This window comes from Prionailurus bengalensis, chromosome E1, assembly GCF_016509475.1.
Source record: "Prionailurus bengalensis isolate Pbe53 chromosome E1, Fcat_Pben_1.1_paternal_pri, whole genome shotgun sequence".
NCBI lineage: Eukaryota > Metazoa > Chordata > Mammalia > Carnivora > Felidae > Prionailurus > Prionailurus bengalensis.
The window spans coordinates 331,689-356,008 of record NC_057347.1 but is presented as its reverse complement, the minus strand read 5'-3'; the positions used below and the strand labels follow the sequence as shown (position 1 = coordinate 356,008).

At 48.5% G+C, this 24,320-nt stretch overlaps 1 protein-coding gene across 4 annotated transcripts in view; it reads left to right on the top strand.

Annotated features, from left to right (window-relative positions):
* The window catches only part of UBE2G1 (ubiquitin conjugating enzyme E2 G1), a 106,184-nt gene that overhangs the window by 63,288 nt on the left and 18,576 nt on the right, over positions 1–24,320 (top strand). For 3 of the 4 annotated variants that reach the window (XM_043582709.1, XM_043582708.1, XM_043582710.1), the window contains exons 2-3: positions 6,961–7,063; positions 20,763–20,860. In XM_043582709.1, coding sequence (XP_043438644.1) covers positions 6,961–7,063; positions 20,763–20,860 — 201 coding nt within the window. Of the gene's footprint in view, positions 1–6,957; positions 7,064–20,762; positions 20,861–24,320 lie in introns of those variants that run through there. The other variant, XM_043582711.1, reaches the window with a different exon arrangement.

Sequence of the window (24,320 nt, the reverse complement as noted above, 5' to 3'; positions counted from 1 at the left end):
AACCATGAGATCATGACCTGAGCCGGAGTCGGACGCTTAACCCGCTGAGCCGCCCAGGTGCCCCTTTTTTTACTTTTTACATTTTTTTTTAATGTTTATTTTTGAGAGACAAAGAGAGACTGAGCATGAGCCAGGCGAGGGGCAGAGAGAGAGAGGAAAACATAGATTCTGAAGCAGGCTCCAGGCTCTGGGCTGTCAGCATAGAGGTTGACACAGGGCTTGAACCCATGAACCGTGAGATCATGACCTGAGCCGAAGTCGGACGCTTAACCGCCTGAGCCACCCAGGCGCCCCTTGACAGCTTCCTTTTTATTTAGTAAGTATGAGATGAACCTAGAACATGTCCCGCCCCAGACCTGAACTCAGCCGTTTCTCTGGAGATTCCCGCTCCCTGTGGGTGGTGCATCCTGTTTGGAGCCATATCCTGAGCAGTAGGGATGCACATTTGTACCGGGTTGGTCGTTTTTCCTAGACCTTTTCCGTGGACAGAACTCAGAATTTTTTTAAAGTACTGAAACTTGCAATTTGAATTCAGTACTGTAGGGTTTGCATTTGTATTTTTATTTTAATATTTATTTTACTTTGAGAGAGAGGCAGAGAGAGAATCCCAAGCAGGCCCCACGCTGTCAGCACGGAGCCCGACATGGGGCTCGAACTCACGAACCGTGAGATCCTGACCCGAGTCAAGATCAAGAGTCAGAAGCACAACTGACTGAGCAGCCAGGTGCTCCTAGAGTTTTTTAGTCTTCGTGTGCTCTCCCCATTCTCCTTTAGTTTTATCCTTGAATAATGATTCTGTCATAAAAGTCTGCTCGTGCATCAGTTCCCAGACTTCTGCCTATGCAGATCCTTTTCCCCAAAGCCTTGGTTTGCTTTTTGTTCATTTTTTTGTAGACCACTCTGGCCCACAGTGATTTCCAGACTCACCACAGGTGTACATAGCTCTCATTTAACAGCGATGGGACACTCCAGGATTTACTGAGTTTTAAAAGGTGAAGCATAGGAAAGTACATACGTACTTTGTACAGCGTGCCATTACCAGGACCCCTGAAACTCTCCCCGACTGCTACCCTCATTCCCCTTGCAAAAGAAAGAGAGAGAGAAAAAAAAAAGACAACTAGTGTCCTGATTTCAGATACTAATCATTAGTTTTTCCCGTTTTATTAGAACTTTAAAATTTTGCTTTCATATTCATGATTTGTGGGAAAGAGAGCTCTTTCCAACTCATTGTGTCCAGGTAACGTTCAGAAGGATAAATTTCCATGTTTGCCCCATTGAAAACTTCTCTGATCCAGGCAGAAACCCAACCACGGGCACTTCTGCGAAGTGTGTGTCTTCCACCAGCCAGAGTTTTGTGTTCTTAGCTGTGTCCTTCCCGCCATGTACTGGTACCCTTTGTGTGTTCCCCTTTCGTTTGTATTCGGCACATTAGCCTTTTACCTGTAATGTTGCAAATAGTCTCTCTGTTCTGGCCTGTGTATTGAGGCTTTATTGTGCTGGATTTAAAATACTTTGCGTAGTATAATTTGACTGTTGAGTTTTTTGGCCTTCCTGAGCCACCTCCAACCCAAGATTATGTAACAGAATTCTTTATTTTCTTTAAGTTTTGTTGGTTATTTATATCTTGTGGTCCATCTGGATTTGAATGTAGTGTGAAGACGTATCACTGTCCACACAGATAGGATGTTGAAACCTCTTTCTTTGGCCTTTCCCATTAAAAAGCTTGCTGGGCTTTTATCTCTGCATGGCTACTACACTTTTCCATCCACAGACTTTTGGACTTCTAGAGAAAGTTTCCACTTGTATTTTTCTCCTTCACCTTCTTTTTGTCAACTTGGTGTTGTTTGCCTGGCCCACATGCTACCATTATACTGAAACCAGTTACGCCTGAGGCACCCTTGACCTTCTTTTTACTGAACCCAGTGGATTTATTTTATTTTATTAATTTTTAATTAAAAAATATTTATTTGAGAGAGAGACAGAGAGAGACCGTGCGAGTGTGGGAGGGGCAGAGAGAGAGAGAGGGAGACACGGAATCTGAAGCAGGCTCCAGGCTCCGAGCTGTCAGCACAGAGCCTGATGCGGGGCTGGAACCCATGAATCCATGAACCCGTGAACCTGAGAACATGACCTGAGCCAAAGTCGGATGCTTAACGGACTGAGCCACTGAGGCACCCCTGGTTTAGACCTCCTGTTTCTTGTGTAGTGTGTATTTATTATGGGCAACTTTCTCCTTTGGCTTCTCTGATAAAGCTTTTTCTTGGGGTTCTTCCTACTTCTCTGTCTTCCCCTTCTTAGTCACTTTTGTGGCCTTTTTTTTTTTTTTAATCCTCACAATAGAGGTATTCAGTTAGGTCTTCTACATAGGGTTCACACTTAGGCTCACCCATGGGTGATACCATCAGTCTTATGACTTAAGTTATCAATAATATTCTGATAACCCCCAAGTCTCTCTCTTTAGCTAAGAATTAAAACAAAACAAAACATACTTGTGGCCGTATGTTTTTCAAATGAATCCTATCATCATTTCTTTCCCTCGCCCCTCAAATTAACACAACTTCCTGATGCTGGCTGGCCGATTCTGGGGGCCCAGAGGGTCCCTGGCTGCCCGGCATCAAAGTCAAACGTGAGCCGGCAGGAGGGACGGCAGAGTTTTGAAGCTACAGACAGTAGGCAGGTGCAGGCACAGTGTCTGGGAGACTCAGAAAGGAAAAGAGAGGGCATCCCGTCTTTGTTCGGGGCCTAGGGGTTGTTACTGAGGATTGTGGTCCGGTGCACGTGCCCTGTCAGGCATCCGGCAGCAGGTTGGAGCAAAGACCGGGCCCGGGTGTTACTCCCCAGAGCAGCGGCTGTGGTCTGGGGTACGCGTAGATGGCTTCCTCTGGTCGTTCTCCCCCGGTCCTTCCTTCCGTGTGACCTGTTCTGAGAAGTCCCTGACTCCTTGTCCCCTACGAGGAGGACGTACACTGCATGCTGAGGCTTGTGGAGAGAGGGGGTGCAGGTCCTAGCGGGAACAGGAGCGGGAAGAGGAACAGAAAGCGGGGTTTCACGGGTCTTCAGCGTCTCTGTCTCCTTCCTCGACGTCCCATTTCTGAGAATGAACAGACTTCTCGACCCACTTGCTCTGCAGAGAAGCCCGTTTGCCGCTTTTAAAAAGTGACGGGACGTCGGGTAACACGCAGTTAGCTGTTGTGAGGTTCAGTGTCCTCGGCGTGCTCGCAGTGCTGGTGCAGGCCGCGTCTCTCTAGCTCAGAACGGTGCTTGTGCCCCGCGAACGCCCCTCGTGCACACCCCCTGCCCCCCCCCCCCCCCCCCCGCCCCCATTCTGTTGTCTCTGTGGACCTGCCATCTCTGCCCTCGGAGCCGCGTCCGGTACGTGACCCTGGGTGTCTTGGGGTATATGACGACTCTGTGTTTAACTTTCTGAGGGGTTCCGTGTCGTTTTTGACATGTTACTTCAATCCCCACGTCACCAAGTTGGGTTGATTGATTCTTTCTGCTAAAAGCCCTGTTTTCCGTCGTTATTCCCGCCGGCATGTCCCGGCACACTTTCCAGGGTTACTTTCGTGATTTGCTTTTTGTTTGGTTTCTTTGTCACCACTACAGCCTTATTCTGGGTCATCTTTCACACTTGGCACCATTCGTTTTTGAAAATGTGAATCTTATGGTCACTTCGTTGTTTTAAAAACAAAACACACACCTTCTAATGCCTGCCTTTGCCCTCTGGCTCCAGGGCCCACGAGATCCTTCGCTGCCGAGCCTCCGACCTTCTTCTGCTCCCCGTCTGCCCCCCTTTGCTGTAGCCGTCTACCCACCTCTGGGTGTGCACGGGCCCCCCGTCTCAGCCTGCAGCCTGTGTCCCATTCGAGATGTCTCCTCTCCTTTTTGAAGCCTTTTCTGTATCTTCACGATGACCACGCGTCCTCCCTGCCCCGCGTAGTGACTGTGCCGGTCAGGCACACCTGCTGTGGTCTGCTGTGCCCGCTTACCTCCGTGGGAAGGAGGGGCTGGCGGTCGAGCGACAGGCGACGTAGTGCCGACTAAAAGTAGCATTACTGGGAACTTAGCAGAAGCCGGAAGAAGACTATTTGCTAAATTATTTAGGGAAGGCCTGGTGGAAGAAGGCAGCATTCGTAAAGGTGTGTGACAGAGCCTGTCAAATACCCATGGGTCTGGGTCCTGGAGGCCCACACTAGGGGCAGAAGCCAGGCCAGAGGTGAGACAGCGGGCCTCTTCGCCGTTGCTTCAGCCATACTCACCTGAGACAGACAGTGGACATACCCGCTCCTGTAGAAGAAAAGCGCGGAGAGAGCGTGCAGAAGAGTTTTAGAAATTGTGGTGCATTGACCGGAGTGAGAAGCAGTGATGTGCTTCATGGGACCCGAAAGCAAAGTCTCAAGGGTAATTTTGACCACATATGCTGACTTCAGAGCTTACCCACCTCCATTTATAAAACATGGAAAATGCAGCAAGAGTATGGTTTCTGGATAAACTGTAGAATCTTCCACAAGACTTGAAAACAGTGTTGAAGAAAATGGTCTGAGAAATACAGTGTTTGTCCAGGAAAAGACCGTGACTGCCCTTACCTCAGACTGTGCCCCCCCCCCCCCCCCCCCCGGCGGTCACTGCCCCAGCATGTCTGCAGCAGTGTGGACGCTCAGTGAGTGCTCACACACACAAACAAAATGCAGTTCCTGCCTCAGGCCTCTCCATTTTCAGTATCTTTCTTAAAAAAAAAAAAAAAAAAAAGCCTTAGGGGCGCCTGGGTGGCTCAGTCGGTTGAGCGTCCGACTTCAGCTCAGGTCACGATCTCACGGTTCATGAGTTCGAGCCCCGCGTCGGGCTCTGGGCTGATGGCTCAGAGCCTGGAGCCTGCTTCCGATTCTGTGTCTCCCTCTCTCTCTGCCCCTCCCCCATTCATGCTCTGTCTCTCTCTGTCTCAAAAATAAATAAACGTTAAAAAAAAAATTTAAAAAAAAGCCTTAAAATAGCTGTTTAAAAGTAAATGTACAGGGGCTCCTGGTGGCTTAGTCTGTTGAGCGTCCAACTTTGGCTCAGGGCATGATCTCACAGCTTGTGGGTTCGAGCCACACGTCGGGCTCTGTGCTGACAGCTTGGAGCCTGGAGCCCTCTTCAGACTCTGTGTCTCCCTCTCTCTCTCTGCCCCTCCCCTGCTTGCACTCTGCCTCTCTTGTCTCTCTCAAAAATAAATAAACGTTAAAAAAAAATTTTTTTTTAAAGTAAGCATGCATTTCTTTGGTTTGAGATATAGTACGATTTAAAACTTTAGATAAGTCTACTTGGCCTTTTAGGCAAAAATTTAGGCTTATGAAAAAATCTTTCAAATTTTGAGTAAATAATCGTTTTTAGAGAGGGCGAGAGTGACTGCGCTCGTGTGTGCGGGGAAGGTGCAGAGGGAGCGAGAATCTTAAGGAGGCCCCATGCTCAGCGTAGAGTTCAGCACAAAACTCAGTCCTACGACCCTGGGATCATGACCTAAGCCGAAATCAGGAGTCAGACGCCCAACTGACTGAGCCACCCAGGCACGCTATCCCTCCCCTCCCCCCCTTTTAAAGTAGGCTTCATGCCCAGCATGGAGCCCCCGTGCAGGGCTTGAACTCATGACCCTGAGATCAAGACCTGCCCTGAGATCAAGAGTTGGGCACTGAATCTATTGGGCTACCCAGGTGCCTCCATTCATATTTAAATATAAATAAAATGTGACTTTTGGCTCTGTGTTTCACTGGCGCGTTGGGGTGTTAGATCCTAGCTGTTGAAATAACACCACCTCCTTAATTCCTTCACAATTTGAGGTCTTGGTTACTGACACACTGTTCAGTCTCGTGTATAGCATTCTGGTTGTATTACGCTTTCTTTTACCATCAGGCCGAACTCTTGAGTCTGATGGCAGAACACCTGTTCAGGCCCCCAGCACATCCCTTCCCACCTGTTCTCTCATGAGGGCTTGGCTGCCACTTCTCAGAGCCAGTCCGTGCTCCCCGTCTGAGCTCTCCGTTGGTGATTTCTATATACAGTGTATGTGGATATTTACTGCCAGGATTGTGTTGACTGCTTCATAGGCATGTAGGTGTATCAGTGTGTGTCAAATTTGACAATTTATGAATGTGCATTCCTACCGAATGTCAGTTATACCTCGTTAAAGCTGTTGAAAATTCGTACATAATATATACCATCAGTAGGTCATTAGGAAGCCCGGTGTCTCCAGGAACCATCAGACTGTGGATTCCTCCTCACTTGGCCCACTGAGCTCCCTTCTTGGCCTGCGTCCTCTGGCCTCCCTAGTCCTTCGCTTCCGTCATCCTCTCTCCAGGCCAGAGCACTCTTTCTGGAAGAGAAGAATCTCACGATGCCACTGCCATTTCTGTAGGGCCCCAGCTCTTGTTGTGAGACCACTCCTGTGTGCCAGAAGTTCTGGCTGGCCAAAGGGGTGACACAAACCAGACACGTGGGGTCTTTGCTCTCTGCGTGCTGAGTCTGCTGGGCCGCAGGAATGGTGTACATGAGGGTTGGCTAAGCTCAGGGATTCCAGTGAACCGGGTGAGGTCCTCTGTTGGTGCTTCTAATAGGGCACCCTAAAGACCACAGTGGAAGCCTGATCCGGCTTCCCCCTGAGCCGGGATCCGGGAGGGTGGGCCTGGATGCCTGTGTCTTTACAAGTTCTGTCTACCACTGTAGGGTTACCCAGAGGGTGAGAACCTGGCTGGAGTCCAGGGCGGGAATAAGAGGTTTGGAAGGGGGTCATGTTTGCTTCCCTGTGGGCCTCCTTGTGCTGCAGAAATGGAAACGTTTTGGCCGTCAGGTAGCATTTTGCTGATGGATCCACGTCTATCCGTCGAATAGCGTAGAATTTGTAACGTGGTATTAACGTTCTGTGATTTATCTGTTGGGTGAAAATTGTGTGCTTAAAAGTTTTGATCAGTTTTTTTTCTTCCCCCACAGAACTCAACAAAAATCCAGTGGAAGGCTTTTCAGCAGGTTTAATAGATGACAATGACCTTTACCGATGGGAAGTCCTTATCATTGGTCCCCCTGACACACTTTAGTAAGTACCATGGAACTGACACTAAAATAGCTCTCTTAATTGAAGTATAAACTGTTTTGGCAAACTGAAGTGAAATTGTTTAGATCAGATGGAGTGGCTGTGGTTAGGTGAACTTGTTTGTATCAAGTGAGCATGTATAGGACTTACGAGTTCTGCCTGAAACTCTAGTGTCTAAAGCCTGCTGCTTTCTTAAATAGATAATAGTTTCTGAAATGTAGATGTTTTTAATACCTGGAATAAATTTATTACAGAAAAGCTATTTTTAAGGTAAAGCCTCTTATAGGTCATGTATTTTTTACTTGTTTCTCAGATATGGGGTTAATATTGGCCGGATAGGAGAAAGAAGAGAATTCTTGACTGAAATGTTTCTGCCTCTTCCTTCTGTGCCTCACCCCCAAAGGGAACCCCGTAATTTCAGAGATCAGGCTTTCCCACCCTCAGCACTTTGTCCGTTTGATTCCAGTGTCGTGATAACCTGGGAGATTTCCTTTCAGGACACAGGTCACACATCAGCGTCTTCACGTGGGAGAGAACTTTCAAAGTCATCGGTTTAGTGACTCTTCAGTTGGGTCCCCCCAGAAAACTGACCAGAGCCAAGATGTGTTGACGCTGAAATGAACCAGTGTTTACCTTTTCTCACTTTATAAAAGCGATTGTTACAGCTAATCACTTTTAGTTACTCCTTATTAACAAATGTCAGTTAGAAAACAGAATGTAGTGGTATGAAAAAAATAACGGAAAAGGAGATGAGATTTCTTAAATATTTTATGTCCTACATTTTATTTTAAGATGTTTTCTTAATGTTTATTTTTGAGAGAGAGACAGAGTGTGAGTGGGGGAGGGGCAGAGAGAGAGGGAGACACAGAATCCGAAGAGGCTCCAGGCCCCGAACTGGCAGCACAGGGCCCGATGCGGGGCTCGAACCCACGAACCGGGAGATCACGGCCTGAGGTGAAGTCAGATGCTTAACTGACTGAGCCACCCAGACGCCCCTTCTGTCCTACATTTTAGATTCAAAGACCACAGTCTTTCTGCTCTGAATGTTTGCAGACTAACTTAAAGCTACTAATATTTAATGTTTGTTTTTTATTTTTTAACAGCAGGTAAAAGTTTATTAGAGTATAAGATCAGAAAGGAAGAATAGTACGAAAGCTCTCTTTACAGAGAGGGGACATTTGAAAGTGAATGCCCATGACTGTAGGCAAGGGTCCTTGTTTTGTAAGGTTCTGGTTGTCCCGCCCCTTCCCCCTGGCTCCTCCTTGGCTTAATAGCACTGGGTGCTGGGTCATTTCCATCATGTGAGGTGTGGTCTGTGTTCACACTTAGGTCTTTTGTGAAATTCCCGAGTCCAACCTGAGGGGAGTAGGCGGGGTCTGTTACGTTCTTAGGAACCTTACCCCTGGGGTGGGGAGGGTTTGCTGTTGTCACGCACTCCCAGCATTATTCCAAAATCTGTCTTTCCCCACCCTTTCCCTCTGGTCCTACCCTTTCCCTCTCTGCCTCTCTTATCGGATCTTTTTCTACCATAGTCTTCCCACTGAACGCATGACTTCTAACTGCGTTAGGAATCGGGGGGCAACGACCGATCTTCACTCCCTCCTGCTGAAAGGAGGCATTGAGGGGCAGGTTCCGAGGTCGATCCAGAGGTCCGAGATAACGGGAGGGTGTTTGGAACATTTGGGCTAGCAGGATTTTCTTGGAGGCCTTATTTTTCTGGCATATCATCGGCTTCTACAAATGACATACATAGACTATTAGACTAACAAGCATTAATATTCCGAACGCAATGCCTCCTAGGGAGGAGACCACACCATGGGAAGGAAAGATGCATTGTAGCCATCCCAAAAGTCCCTGACATGTCTGGTCATTTTTTAAAAAATGTAACCACAAGTTTTCCTCTCTCTTCCATATTTATTTGGATCTTGTGACATTGTTGGTTAGAATAATTAAGCAAGTTAACAGTTTTTGGTTCTCGATCCTCGAATCTTCTTTGGCCATCCAGTTGCCACAGGAACAAACTCCACGAGGAGTATTTAACTTTACCTCTCCAATATCCAGGTTACTCTAAGTTCAGACAATTATTTATCCGTCCTGGAGCTAGTAGCACCGTCGTCCCTAATTCAGTCATAATGTCCCTTTCTAGCAAAGGAGTGGGGCTCTCTGACTTTATCAAAAAAGAGGGCGGAAAAAAAAGAGTCTCCCCATATGCACCCCAGGGGCTGAGAGAAAAATTTAGTCATAAGTTTTCTGGAGACGCCTCTAAGAGTTACGCGGCATTTGGATGGTTGGCCGGGGAAAGGACGGAAAAGGCAGTTGAGTGTCAAGAAGGAACTCAAGCGGTTTTCCTTCCGTTTTCCAGAGTTACCCGAGGCTCTGGGTTTCAGTGGACAGTTGGTTCAGGGGGGCCACTGTGATGAGCCCCAGGACCGATCCGTTCCCTTCAGGGACACCGGGTATCTGAGCCCTTGCAGACTGAGGTCCCCGAGGGCATCCGGATCTCCAGCGACCGTCTCCACACAAGGGGCCTGGCTCATGGGGTTTCGACTTCGGTTGTCCCCTCTGAGAACACTTGTGTTTCCAGTGCCCTGAATGGCCTCGGATATGGCACTTGGTGCCAGGACCTTGGGAAGTCTGGTTCGACATAGTATGTAAGGCCGAGACTAAGGCCTTAGATTTTTTTCTTAAGCCTCCTTTCCTGTTCCTTACTTTTCTCTTGATCTTGGTTGTCATATACCCAATTGGCAGCTTGTAAAAGCTCCTCCAGGGTCCCTTCCCAGCCAATAGCCAACTTTTGTAGTTTTCTCCAAATATCTGGGGTCGATTGAATGAATGATGAATTTGTCCTTCAGAATCATCTCTGCCTCAGGGGTCTTAGGGGAGATAGCCTTATATTTAATGAGAGCCTCCCTTAACTTTTCCAGGAAGGCCACCAGGGTTTCATCCCGTGTCTGTATAATAGTGGCTCATCTAGTATAATTTAAAGGCTTAACCTTAGTTCTTTTTAATCCTTCCCAAGTACAGGCTTGGAAATGGCAGTACCACCATTCCCAGTGTGATTATCATAGTCCCAAGTAGGATCTTGGGGTGGGACTGCCTGAGCTTCAGTAGGGAATTCTGGAAAGCCTTTATATACTTATCCAGACCATCAGAAAATGTACCTAGATATCCTTTTGCCCCTCTTAAATCTTAGAGCGAAAAAGGTACTTGTAATCTTGTCACGGTGGTGCCTCCCTGGGTTTCTCCTTCCGGCGCTCCAGCTTCTTTTAGGGGAAACACGCCTGCCATGCTACGGGGAGGGCCTGGGTAAGGTGGGCAGCAGGGAACAGAAGTGCACGTTTGAGGTCTGGGTATATGGATGGAGGACCCGAGGCAGAGGCTGAGGTAAAAGCCTTCGCTTCCTCCCTCTCTAGGTCTGCTTTGGGTACAGGCAAAGGGCCCTCAGTTGTTTACCCTCCTGATGACTGGACTTCAGAAAGGGTTGGCCTGACATCTACCTCGATTGTCTCTTAAGGCCTCCAAAACACTGAACATAGGGACTTCTCCCCATTTCCCCTCACATTTGCAGATCAAGTCCAATCGTTGGATGGCATTATAATCGGTATTTCCCTCGGGCGGCCAGGTTTCCTCCTCCAATTCGCACTGGGGCCAAGCCTCGGGGCAAAAAGAAAATGAGTTGCTTCTTCTTCAGGGTTTGTGGATCAAAGTCATCCGAGTTTTTCAGAATGCATCCCAAAGGGGTATTGGCCTTGGTTAGGGAATTGCCCATCTATAGGAAAAAGAGAAAAAGGCATCCCTTATAGCTGGCCAGGAGAAACCTCATCTTCTAATCCCACATTTTGGCTGGCTACGGGACCGGCAGCCAGAAGCCCAGTCAGTCTCTCGAGCTGCTGGGAGTAGTTGCTCTTACCCAGGCTTGACCCTACTTCCGAGAGCTGACCTGGTCTTCCCTGATTTCTCCTACCCGGGACCTTGGGAGTACGGACTGTGACCACGCAAGACTCTCCTGGTTTTGGAAACGTGTACTAATTTTATTTTGACCCAACAGTAATTTACATATTGATCATCGGTCATTGTGGGGGGCTAAAAGGGCTAAAGATGAGGTCTGTTCCCCTGCCTTTTTCAGCAGTGCGCAAATAAATATGTTCCAGCCGTGTGGGTATCCATTTTTGGCATACACTGGGCTAAGTTTAGCAAAATGGCCCACGTATCCCAGTAAAAGCCCTTTGTATATCATGGTCATCCCTCGTGTGGCACAGACGTCCATTCCTGTGCTAAATGGGCCCAACAAACATGGAGCATTTGGAGGCTGGCACCAAGGGTATCGAGGGTATCGCCGTTGTTTTCCAGTCTTTGGATCAAGGGAGGGTCAGTTTTAATCTTAACCTCGTGTACTTTTAAAATCCGTTCATTTTAACCTTAGTCCTTCTTGACCACACATAAAATTCCTTTCCAGAGATTTCCCTTCACAACCCTTCTACAACTTTCCTTTGCATTCACATTTTGTCCCAAGCCATTTCTCTCCAAATAACCAGACAAAATTACTTTATTTTGCCTTCCAATAAAAATGTATTTCCTTTCCTTATCTTTCTTACACTTCTACTTTTCTACGTACTGAGTTGCTTTCCTTATTCCCATCTGCCTTAACTACATTTAGCAGAATTTTAACTCTTCGAAACCACAGTCTCCAGTGAAAACTTGGTAACCAATTGTGAACTGTCACACCAGAATTCTTTGGATGGCAAATTCGTGAGCCACTTAAGCACAAAGCATGTCTACCAACAGACCCAAATAGCCTTAGTTTTTCTGCGATGAGAAGTCAGAAGCTCAAACCTATGTTAGGTAATCAATGCTTTAGCACTCCAGTCTGTTTGGAAAAGACCTGGACGTCCAACGAATTGAATCCCATTTATCATGCAAACAAAACTTCATACAGTTTCAGGGTACCAAAGACTGGAAGGCATCTTAACAATTACCCATGAAAACTTTGAGGCAGAGTTTACCATCATTTTAGTCATCTTTTTGCTAACAAAGTGGAATGGAGATAACATGAACCTATTTGACCTCCAGGAAACCTAGATAGAATAAAAAGTTTTATATTTAATACTGATAAACTGGTCTATCTCAAACCAACAAACTTAAAATAGCCTAAACATTGAAACTCGAATGAGTTTTCACCTGCATTCACCTAAAAGTCAATCAGTTTGTTCTCCGTTGTCAGTTTTTATCTGGGGCACCAGTGGGGAGATCTGAAGTGGGCAGTCCAAGTGGGTGCTCTTTGCTCCTTGACAGGAGGGTGAGAGGAGGAGCTGGTGGTGCCTGGGACACTGAGGATGGTATAGGAGACAGTTGGTAGGCTGCACCCAAGGAGGTGCAGAAACAGGGGGAGGGCGGGGAGGGCTGAAGAGGTGAGATTCGGCCGGGAAGCCTGGAGGCAGATAAAAGCCCAGAGGACAGACAACGAGACACCTGGTCCGAAAGCCTGTCAGCTTGGACGGATGAGTAGATGCACATTTTTTTTCCACCACTGTGGGAATGGGGAGTCCATGTCGGGCCAGAGAGGACAGGGACGTTCCCTGAAACAAGAGGAGTTTGGGCAGCTGCTAGGGAATATTCCTTCAAGTCTCTGTCCTGAGTAGACTAAGCAGAGCCAGTTGGTTCTTATTTGCATCCGCATCTTGTGGGAGCCTGCCAAATGTCTTCTCTCCCATCACCACCGTGGGCATCAGGGGCAGGAGGAGGGTGGTGAGCCCAGAAGGCGTTGAAGCAAGTCCTGCTCTCCGCTCCACAAGAGATGTTTGAAAATGAAAGGTAAAAAATGAGACCTGGGCAGTGAGCCGTGGCCGGAGTGTCGGAAGTGGAAGCAAGTAGAGGGCCACCGTCCACTGCAGTTGGGAAACCCGTGAGGGAGGACCCTTTGCAAGTCTCCCAGATCACTCCTAGGAGGATATGCGAGGGATCAGTCCTGGGCTTTTCCACTCATTTCCCAAAGGAAGAGGCTGGCCATAGAGAATTCTACCAGCTACCCAAGCGGGGCGGTGAGGGATCCGGTTTCGCCGACGGCCTTCAGGCATCCACCAGACAATAGCCTGGGTCAGGGCCCATCGTTTGCTGTTTGGTCTCCCTTGAGTCCCATGCATCCAGAGGGTTTTCTCAAAAGGAAACTGGGGCTCCACCACACCAGTGTTCCCGACTGCATTGGGGGATCAGCTGGGGGGGAGACCCAAGGAGCTTGTCAGCTGAGACTTGAGAATGGCAGTCACTCTATTCGCCCTCAACTGGCGGACGGGTGCCTGTTGTTTGGTTCGAGAACTTTATTTAGGTTGGAAAGAAAGGGGGTACCAACTGCCCTTTACTTACAGTTAGAATATGTCGATACCCCGGACGAGCCCCCAAAGAAATGTTGCAGGATTTCTTATCAGAGTACCCGGGGTTCGTTGTCTTGCTGCAAAGAATGAAGGGGTGGACACAGAATGAGGGGTGGGCAAAAGTTCATGAGGGTATAGGATCAGAAAGGGAGAATAGTAGGAAAGCTCTCTTGACAGAGAGGAGACATTCGAAAGTGAGTATTTAATGCTTTATAAGATGGATTGTGACTATCTGATGTCAGTGGCTAGTACAGGTTCCGTACTGTTTTTAGAAGTGGGGGTATTGGGACAAAATACTGTGACCTTTTGTATCTCAGAGCCATATACCTGAGGAACAGAGCCATGGGTCCGTGTCCGAGTTTCTTGGGGACTGTGCTTCCTTATTCTGCTGTGGTCCTCCATGGCTCTAAGCAGGTGGGGATTTCATTTTAGGTGTTCAAAGATGGGGACTCCTCCACCCCCTAAAACACCTGGTGGAGAAGAAAATTAGGGCTAATTGTTACCAGAGCTGGTACAGTACATACAGGGTAAGCTGTAGGCTGTAGTGTGGACTTGGGGCTTTCTGTTGTCTGGAAGAGTGATTGTTTTGTCACGATTGTTTCCGGTCAGAAATTTTACTGATGTATTTGTCAGGGCCATGTTGGGATTGGTGATCACCGCACACCGTAGGAACTCAATTCGGTCACTCCACAGGGAAAGTTCGGGTCGGTAATAGTAACCCTTGAAAAACATCTTTGAGGTGTCCCCCATTACATCCTTAATATTATTTGCAAGCAAATAAAACCATACATACAAGCCCGATGAAGTGCAGATTTTCAAACTAAATACGTTGCATGAAGCTTTACTGGGGAGACATAGTGACATTCCAATGACAGAATCTTGTACTCTGGCGATAGAGTATTTCTTCCAAATTGCTGTCTGTGTAGAGGAGTAATTAGCACCCAGGCCCCAGCTTCATCTCTGAGGACCCCACAGAGCTCTGGCCTTTTCTCTAAAGGCTCTTGGCGGGTCCATATATACATTGTATGCCTTCAGCTTTGCTAAGGGGAACCATTTGTTAATAGTCCCCGCACTAATTAATAGTCCCTTTTTTTCCCATCAATTAAAAACTCGTTCCTGGCCTTCAGTACACATTTAAACAGTGGTGGCCGCTCCTCTGGAGTGTGGGCTTCTGGATGAGACAGTTGGGCTGTAGTCTGACTTCAGTGCCACGTGCACCTTTTTTTGTTTGTTTAAGTTTATTTATTTTGAGAGAGACAGAGAGAGAGAATCCCAACAGAGAGGCTGTGCGTTGTCAGTGTGGAGCCTGACAGAGGGCTCAGTCTCATGAACCATGAGATCATGACCTGAGCTGAACTCAGGAGTCAGGCACTCAACCAACTGAACCACCAGGGGCCCCCAGAATATTACCCAAAGGACAAAGAGGGGGTAGTTTGTTTGTTTCTCTCTCTCTTTCTCTTTCTTTCTTTCTTTCTTTCTTTCTTTCTTTCTTTCTTTCTTTCTTTCTTTCTTTCTTTCTTTCTTAAAAAGATTTTTTTTTAATGTTTATTTATTTTTGAGAGAGACAGAGCACGAGCAGGGGAGGGGCAGAGAGAGAGAGAGGGAGACACAGAATCCCAAGCAGGCTCCAGGCTCCGAGCTGTCAGCACAGAGCCAGACGCGGTCACGAACTGAACTCACGAATCATGAGATCATGACCTCAGCTCAACCGCATGAGCCCTCCAGGCACCCCTGAGGGTAGTTTCCTCTTAGTTTCAGGTATTTTATATGCAGTGTAGACACTTTTTTTCCCTGGAAGCTCTCCTGCTGACTGGCTCTTGTCTCATCGGTCAGAATTAAACCACTTGCTCATTTCTTCCCAGGAGCTGGTAAGATGGGGGAGATTTTGCCGCAGTGGGTTTAGAGGAGTTCCTCTGGGCTGGAAGGGATTTCGAAGTGTTAGCAGATAGGGTAAGAATTAACTGGATGGAGAGGCTCCTGGGTGGCTCAGTCGATTGAGCATCAGACTTTGGCTCAGTTCGTGGGTTCGAGCCCCGTGTCGGGCTCTGTGCCGACAGCTCGGAGCCTGGAGCCTGCTTCGGACTCTGTGTCCCCCTCTCTGTCTGCCCCTCCCCTGCTCACGCTCTGTCTCTCTCTCAAACATAAATAAACATTAAAAAAAATTAAGAATTAACTGGGCGGATATTCTGGCAAAGGCAGAGAGAGGTGGGGTAAATGGAAGGGGAGCCACAGATGAATAATTTCGTAGGAGGAACAGAATGTAATTGGGCCTAGAAAACCAGGGGTGGGACCTGGAGTGTGGCAACAGTAGTCAAACTGAGCATATGGGACCTCAAGAAGAGGGTGGATAGACGGGGTTGAGTGCTAGGTGAAGTTTATAAACACTGCTGAAGAGTTTGGGTTTGTCTTCTGTCCTGACGACAAAACCTAACCATTGAGGGATTTTATGCCAGGAGTTACCAGTCAGGAATTTGATGCACATCCTCAAGTATAAGCCCTGAGTATCATGACTTTGGGATCGCAGATTTTATTTTCCTTCACTTTACTTGTGTTTTATTTCTGCAACAGAGATTTGTTTTTCACAGTGTTACTCTAAAAGCTTCTTTGTAGGTGGAAGAGCTGGGCTGGGAGCTGGGGCTGAGCCGGGTGGCAGTAGGGAGACGCACGGCCTTTGCCCAGGCGGTAGAGTGAGGAGGGCTGGGCAGATTAGCCAGGAAGGGGCGGGGTAAGGAGAGGAAAGTGTGTTCAGAAGTCAGCATCCTAAAATGGCACCAGGTACCGAGAATCGAGTATTTCATGTCGTGTGCTGGCTTAGCAGGAAGGAACTTAGAGGTGTCCAGCAGCTGAAGACGGTAGACGCATCTCGTGTGGGGGTGCCAGACCTCCGGTGTACATCACTGCCCACGGGGAGGGACTGAGGCTGACAGTGGGGATGTCGGGCCGGAAGTAAGTTAATGTGGGCTTAGATGGTGCCTAAACCTACCTGATGAATTCACCACCGGATAGATCATTTATGTAACGATGGGAAGAATTAACGAAGTCTTACATTTTTTAGACGCTCTCGTGTTATTTTGTGCGGCGTCATTAGCCTTCCCTTAGTCACTAGAGGGCGCTGGACCCTTCAGAGTGACGAGGGCACTCAAGATTCTGTAAGACTGAGAGTTGCCACGAGGATTAATTTAGCCGCTATATTTATCGCTCTGTTACTGCTCTGTCCATTAATGAGTCTTCCTAGTGGTGTTAAGGACAGATTGTCTCGGTGTCTTTCTGTGAAGGACACCGAGCTGGCGTGCTGTACCTGCTCTTTTCAGCCTGCCGGTTATCGGGCGTGTGGACGGCCAGCCATTTCCACGGAATGAGAGATTTCAGGGAAAGGTGGTGGCAGATTTGTGAAGGACGTTGGGAGACTCAGGGATCACCATATAACTTTAAATTGTATACGTTTGTGTTAGTGAGTGGCGAGTGTAACGTTTGACCTCTTACTCTCTCTGTCTTTCCTCAGCCACGGCTAGTCTGTTCAAAGAGCATGCTTTATTTTATTCCTCCCCACTGGCAATGGGGTGGAAACTTTGTAGGCTGTTAAGATCACGCATGCTTTGTCATCGTGGATGTAGGACCCGACGGACTCTGGTTAGTACCATTTTACAGTGAAGCATGAGCCATGTGTCCTGTGATGAGCGAACCTTGTGCTGCATGATCAGTGCAAGGCCACGTCACTGACTGTTCAGTGCTCAAGAACAGGGGCTCGGGGGCCTTTGTTTACCTCCCCACCTTGGCCTCTTTCATTGGCCATGCAACTTTGAACAATGATGCAGACTTTGTCTTAGCAGTTTCATTTTTAGGGTAAAAACCCGATGCCCAGGAAGCGTTTGGAACGTTCAGTGTTCTATTGCTTGTAATAGCAAAACAATTGGAAGCAGTCAAATACCTTATGAGTGTGATAAATTGTTGAATGTGGCAGATAAAATGAACAAGAAACCGGTAACAACAGGAGTGTTGTTTTTTTTAATCTTTATTGATTTTTGAGAGAGAGAGAGAGTGAGCAAGCGAGCAGGGGAGGAACAGAGAGAGAGGGAGACAAAGAATCCGAAGCAGGCTCCAGGCTCTGAGCTGTCAGCCCAGAGCCTGACGCAGGGCTCGAACCTGTGAACCGTGGGATCATGACCTGAGCCGAAGTCAGACTCCTAACCGACTGAGCCACCCAGACGCCCCAGGAGTGTTTTTATAAGAACAGTGTTGACCAAAATTTAAGACAACAGCATAAGCGTATCATTTATATAAAGTCAATATGGCAGAATGAAAGGATCTGACGAAATAGAATGATGGGATCCGGTCCTGGTAAGATTTTTATAACGTAGTACAAAACAGTAAGTGGGGCTAATGGAAGAAACTTCATCTAGGCTGAGAAAAGGTTCTCAGCCTTTTCAAATGGGAGGTTTGCACCCACAAGCTGGGGCCACACAACTCGGGTTTTAAAAAAACGGGTAGGATTCTATAGGTGAAAGACGTTAAGGAGTCCAGCTCTAGGAGGAAACCTAAACCGTGTTAAGGCGTAACATGGGGTTATTGGTTCAGAATGGGGAGTGATCTGTAGACAGTGAAAATTGTGTGCTTTGAACCTTTGGGGATAATTCTGTCAATAAAACCTGACGTTTTAAGGATGAAAATAATTTAAGACAGTTTTTCATGATCGGGATTCCAGTGAGCTGACATAAAGTGGGTCCAGTCAGTCAGACTTGAGGGACACGGGGAAGCTACCTTAACATTGAGGAGCAGCCTCATCGGTGGAACAAAGTGCAGGGCTTTGGGGCAGCTCTTCTGATGTCCTTTACATAGATTCTTGGCTGTTTTCTGTGTTTGCAGCTTTCAAACTGCCCCCCCCCTCCCCCCCCCGCCACAGCCCATAACCGGAAATATTTTACATGGTGACCTGATGTATACTCCTGTGCATACGTTTTAGTGAGTAGCAACATGCATGTAGGTGACTTCAGTGAAACAGACTGTTTGTGATAAGCGCCTGTGTTTTCTGTTCGATTTTGATTTGTCATAAAAGAGAACTGTTTAGCAACTCACTCGGTTGATTTTGCAGCCCCAGTTTGAAGAGGAGTGCATCCAGCTGCCAGGTGCCATGGCCGGTTCTGGCGCTGGCTCTGGCAGGTGGGGTAGCACGGGCGAGGAGGTGGCTGCCGCGCCCGTCAGGGTGGTGGGTCCGTCCCAGCAGCCGTCCCAGCCTGCTGTTTGCCCAGGTCTGCAGTTTCCCCCCTTCGAGGAGTCCTTCTGGGAGCCTCGCAGATGGAGGTCATGCAGCAGACATAAAAGTTGTCCTTTTTCTTCCTTCGTACCCTGGGTGTCTGCACTACGTTCAGTCCGGCTTTCTTCCAGTGCCAGGGAAGCGATGTTCTTTTTCTTGATTAAGCCCCCTTTCCCTTGTTTTCTCTTTCTTCCGGTCACTCAGTTACTGTTTCTCTAGTGTCCCTGGTCTTTCTGCCAGCACCTTCCCGTCTCCTTGCAGACAAATTAGTTTCGTTCCTCCTTTTAAAGCCTTTCATTTGTGCTCTTTCCCCATCTGGTTACCCCGTTCTTTAACTGTTGGGCTTTTCAAGTCGTCCTGCTCGTCACGCTTGCACCTCACCACCCCTCTCTCGTTCACCCTTCGCGGCCTCCTGTTGGCTTTTACTACAGTTGTGTTACCACGGTTGCTCTCTCTGCTGGGAGCCCGTCGGCCTTCCCTGGGTCTTTAGTATTTGGTGTTCATGATCTGCCTGTCTGTTGTTAAGCCCTTCCCCAAATCTTTTATGATCAGAAAAGGCAATACAGATTGATACTTGCTTGTGGTTAAAAATTGTCTGTATCGACATGTACAAAGCAGTGAGTAAAAGATCCTGTGTTCCAGAGTTGACCGCTGCTATGTATTGGTGTCGTGTTCTCATACAGTTTTCTATTTGTACATAAACATGTCCCCATGTTTTTCTTCTTAAGACAAATGGGCTTATAGTAGATACTTGGTTTTTTTAAAAATTTAGTTTTCGATTGCTCATGTTCCAGTAGTTAGGACGGATATTTTGCCTGATATTTTCTTCTGCCACCAAATGGTAAGTGCTGGGAAGAAAACAATGATCTCTGACGTCTTCTTCCGTTATATTACTTTACGTAGAACGGTGCCTCACGCAAATAGGTGATCAGTGTGTCTTTGTTCAGTCCCGCGTACGGAGCTGACAATTGCATTTCTCACCGATCTCAGCCAAGCATAGTCACGTGACCCTGCTCTGCCGGAGTGCGCGCTGAGCAGTAAAAGAGTCAGATGTGCCAGGGGCACACGGGTGGTTGAGGTCTGATAGTCAAAGCGAGGCCTTTGTCAGGAGGGAACGTGGCAGCCGAGCTCTAAGTGATGACAAGGGGAGAAGGTGTTTCAAACAGAGGGGTGGCCGCTACCGATGACACGGGGAGGAACTTAGTCATGTGCCCCATCAGGATGACTTGCTCTCCTTGGTTTTTGTTGTGAACATAACGGCTCGTTGTCCTGTTTTGATGGTTCTTCAGAAACAGTTTTTAAGTAAATGGCGTTGACCTAGGACCGTACTAATTCCGCAGTCACTGGCCACGTGTGCTACTCAAATTGAATAAAATTGAATAAAATTAAAAATTCAGTTCCTCAGTTGAACTGGCCGTATGTCAGGTGTTGTGGACAGTGTGACCGTGGACCAAGCCAGTGTGCAGAAAGCTGTCCTGCGCAGCGCTGTTTTGCAAAAGCCACAGAATACAGACTCCTTGGGAGACTCTATACCCTGTTCCAGCTGTTCGTGTCTGATGTGTGAAGGGCGAGGAAATACTCGTGAAACGACAAGATGAATAAAGGAGTGGAAGGTCCGCGCGTCTTTCCACACAGGGAACAACCCAGTTAATGTGTGTGAGCTCTGAGAGGGGAGGGGGCTGGTGGGGCTTGAAGAACGGCGGGAGGGCTGGCTGCCGCGGACGAGAGTGATCGCTGGAGACCCCCCCAGGCAGAGCGAACCCTTCTGGACGTGGACTTACGTGCAGCGGGCGGTGGTGGTAGGGTCGTTAGCACCGCAGTGACGGGACCTGATCAGGATGCCTGCTGTGCACCAACTGTTTCTTTGATTTTCCTCGCCTTCTGAGAGTTCAGTAGGAGGGTGGGCGTGATGGTCTATTGAACTGAGTATTGGAGTAAGTAAATTATCTGCTTGAGACCCAGGTTACGAACTCCCTTCATTTACAGTGTTAGCACTGGCACCCTTGTTTTATGTTTGTTGTAATAATTGTCTACCGATAAGCGGGAACTTATAGGCGAGAACTTGTTTTTGTTTTTCTTCCAGTGAAGGTGGTGTTTTTAAGGCTCATCTCACTTTCCCAAAAGATTACCCCCTCCGGCCTCCTAAAATGAAATTCATTACAGAAATCTGGCACCCAAATGGTAAGTTCATCCAGCTTTACTTTTACGTTTGCAAATATGACGGCCTGCCTCTGAGGTTTTCGAGGTCAAAAAGAGAGACGGTTCTCAAGGAAATCACTTTGGGATTTTTGTACTAAGCTCACTGTGTTTACTATGCACATGGCCTTGTATTAGTTCCTTTAGGACAGCAGGGGGGATGGACATCTATTTATTTGCTTAGTTTTCAGCTCTTTTCGAGACTCCTGATGTTCCGAACCAGAGGCATGGTTACTGGGTGATATTCAGCATGAGTAGAGCCCTCACAGTTGAGCAGATCACTTCCGTGGTATCGGGTGACTCATTGTCTGTTCCAGAGAGGGGTAATTAAACCTGGATTTTAAATTTCTATTTCTCTTCTTCACTCTTAGACCGTGGGCAGCTCTTAACTTTTACCTTTATTCTTTAGCTGTTGAAAAGGGAGCGTCCTACCTGCCTCGTAAGGTGACTGGTGGGGTCAGAGGAGATGTGGTGCTCTGTGTTTTCACCTTCGGAAAACATCCAGTCCTGCAGTGCCTGAAATGTGGTGACATTGGCTTTTTTACCCAAAGATGTGTCACCATTTAAAATCCACTTTGCAAGCCAGAGGTTGGGCTGGGTAAAGTATGTTTGCACACCGCCTCCCCTGAACTTGGCCTCGTTTTGGTGACGGAGCTGGCGGGTGTGTCTTCTCTAAGTTGTCGGGTTTTCATTTCTGACGACTGTGCCCGTCTGCTTCTCCTGGGACTTCGCGTCACCAGGAAGAGAAACTCCTGGGTTAGTCTAAGCAAAAGTCCGTGAGCAGAAATGAATGAATAAACGAAGGCGTTACTCCAGGGGTCTGGAGTGTGGACTCACACCCGGTGGCTTGAGAAATGGGTGGGAGTCTCTCTTGGGAGAGACTCGGGGTGGCCGACGGAAAACTTGCAGGAACCGAGGGGGCCGCTGTATTTCATCACGTCTGAGGAGGCGGTGAGCACGGGGACGCGTCACCACGTCGGTGGTGGAATGTGCCAGAGGGGGCCCCGCCTGGCGTGTGGATGCGCGAAGCGACAGCGTCTGCCCCCTGTTGTGTTGATGCCTCTCTGCTTCCTTCCTGGCGTCTGGGTCTGCCAGTGTCTCTTTCCTTCACTTGGATTATTTGGTGTAACGGGCAGTGTCCTTGCACCTGTTTCCAGAGAAGACGCAGCCAAGCTCCGAGTGCCGGCTCCACCACGGATTAGCTGTGTGGTCGCAGGTGAAACCTCTCTGAGCCTCGGTCTCCCCGTGAGAGCACACACAGGCAACACGCGGGACTTGTGAGCCGGAGGAGAGCCACGGCCCAGTGGTCTAAGAGGGCAGCCGTTGACGCGCGTGTTTCAGGTGGAAGAGACTTCATTTTGGGGCCACGAGGGGGAGGAGTTAGCGAGACGATTGAAGCATGACTGGAGAGAGGAGGGACTTTGTGAAGGAGGGCACCTGAGGATGTGGGCGGGGATGGCAGGTGTGGGGACAGAAGGTGCCAGGAAGGTGCCAGAGAGCGGCTGGGGAGGTGCGAGGAGCCCTGTGGAACCAGGTGGGGCCGGGCTGGCACTGGGGCTGGAGGTGGTGAGCGAGCCGCGGGCCCTCCTGCGGGAAGGGAGACACGGAGAGGACCGTGTTGTTGCAGGTAGAGGGGTCGGGGGTGCTTCCTAGAGATGTGGTGCTTTTTTTCTTCTTCTTCTTTTTTACTTTTTGGTTTTTTTAATGTTTATTTATTTTTTTTTGAGAGAGCACGAGTGAGCACAAGGTGGGTAGGGGCAGAGAGAGAGAGAGAGAGAGAGAGAGAGAGAGAGAGAGAGACTGAGAATCTGCTTTCAGCGCAGAGCCTGATACGGGACTTCAACTCATGAACCACGAGAACATGACCTGAGCCAAAACCAAGAATCGGACACTTAAGCAGCTGAGGCCCCCCCCCCCCCCCCCCCCCCCCAGAAGCCTGCACTAGAGAATGTGATTTTTAAAAAAATTGTTTTTATTTTTTAATTTTTTTTTCAATGTTTATTTATTTTTGGGACAGAGAGAGACAGAGCATGAACGGGGGAGGGGCAGAGAGAGAGAGGGAGACACAGAATCGGAAACAGGCTCCAGGCTCTGAGCCGTCAGCCCAGAGCCTGACGCGGGGCTCGAACTCACGGACCGCGAGATCGTGACCTGGCTGAAGTCGGACGCTTAACCGACTGCGCCACCCAGGCGCCCCAAAAATTGTTTTTTTTTTTAACATTTATTTATTTTCAAGAGACAGAGACAGAGTGCGAATGGGGGAGGGTCAGAGAGAGAGGGAGACACAAAATCTGAAGCAGGCTCCAGGCTCTGAGCTGTCAGCCCAGAGCCCTCTGCAGGGCTCGAACTCACGGACCGCGAGATCATGACCTGAGCCGAAGTCGGACGCTTAACCGACTGAGCCACCCAGGTGCCCCTAGAGAATGTGATTCTTAACAGGATTTTGAGTGCGTGCATGCCTGGCTTAACCTTTTTTCTTTAGACTTTGGGTTCTCCTTAAATTATGGTGCTTTAAAGCTGTTCGGTGGGTTCATCGTGACTGCGTGATCCAGAGGGAAGGATAGCGTCCGTGGAGGAAGGGTTGGGAGGGGAGCCAGACTGATCTTCGGGGGACGTGCAGATGATTTTATCAGTGCTTCCCGTGAGAGACCGTGAAAGCTTGAAGTGACAGTGGTTCAAGGAGGGGAAAATGGAGTTGTGGGTGGGTGGTGATTGTGAGGTCAGGGTTCGGAATCGATGGGCCACATACAGAATAACCACAGGATCAAAACCACACAGAGGTACTTTACAGCTGCTGGGATGGCTGGAATCAGAAAGGCAGATGAGGAACCAGTGTCAGTGAGGACAGCGAGAATTTCAAGCCTCGTGTACTCCTGGCGAGAACGCGAAGGGCAGCCGCTTTGGAAAACAGACTAGTCTGGTGTTCCCCAGAAGGTTCAACGTGGTCACCTCGTTCGTGGCCGTGGGATTCCATTCCTGGATGTGGAACCAAGAACGGTGGGAGTATGTCCACAAGACACTGAGGCTTGAGTGTTCGTGGCAGCATTGTTCATTAAGGGCAGAAAGTGGAAGCAGCCCAATGTCTATCGGTCGACGAGGACAAAAGCAGTATGTAACGTGTCCACGTTGTGGGATGACGCACCGGCTCGTGCTGCAACACGGAGGAACCTTAGAAACACTGAGTGAACGAAGCCCGTCACAGAAGGCCACAGAGTGTATGATTCCATTTACGCCGGACTGTCCAGACTCGGCACATCTAGAGAGAGAGAGACGGCTAGGGTAGGGGTTGCAGGGGGCTCGGGGGAAGGATGGGAGGGAATGGGGAGTGATTGCTGGTGAGCGTGCAGTTTCTTTCTGGGGTGATGGTCGTACAACTTTGTAAACATGCTGGAGACTGTTAAGTTGTGCACCTCAGCTGTGTGAATTCTAGCTCCATAACGCTGTT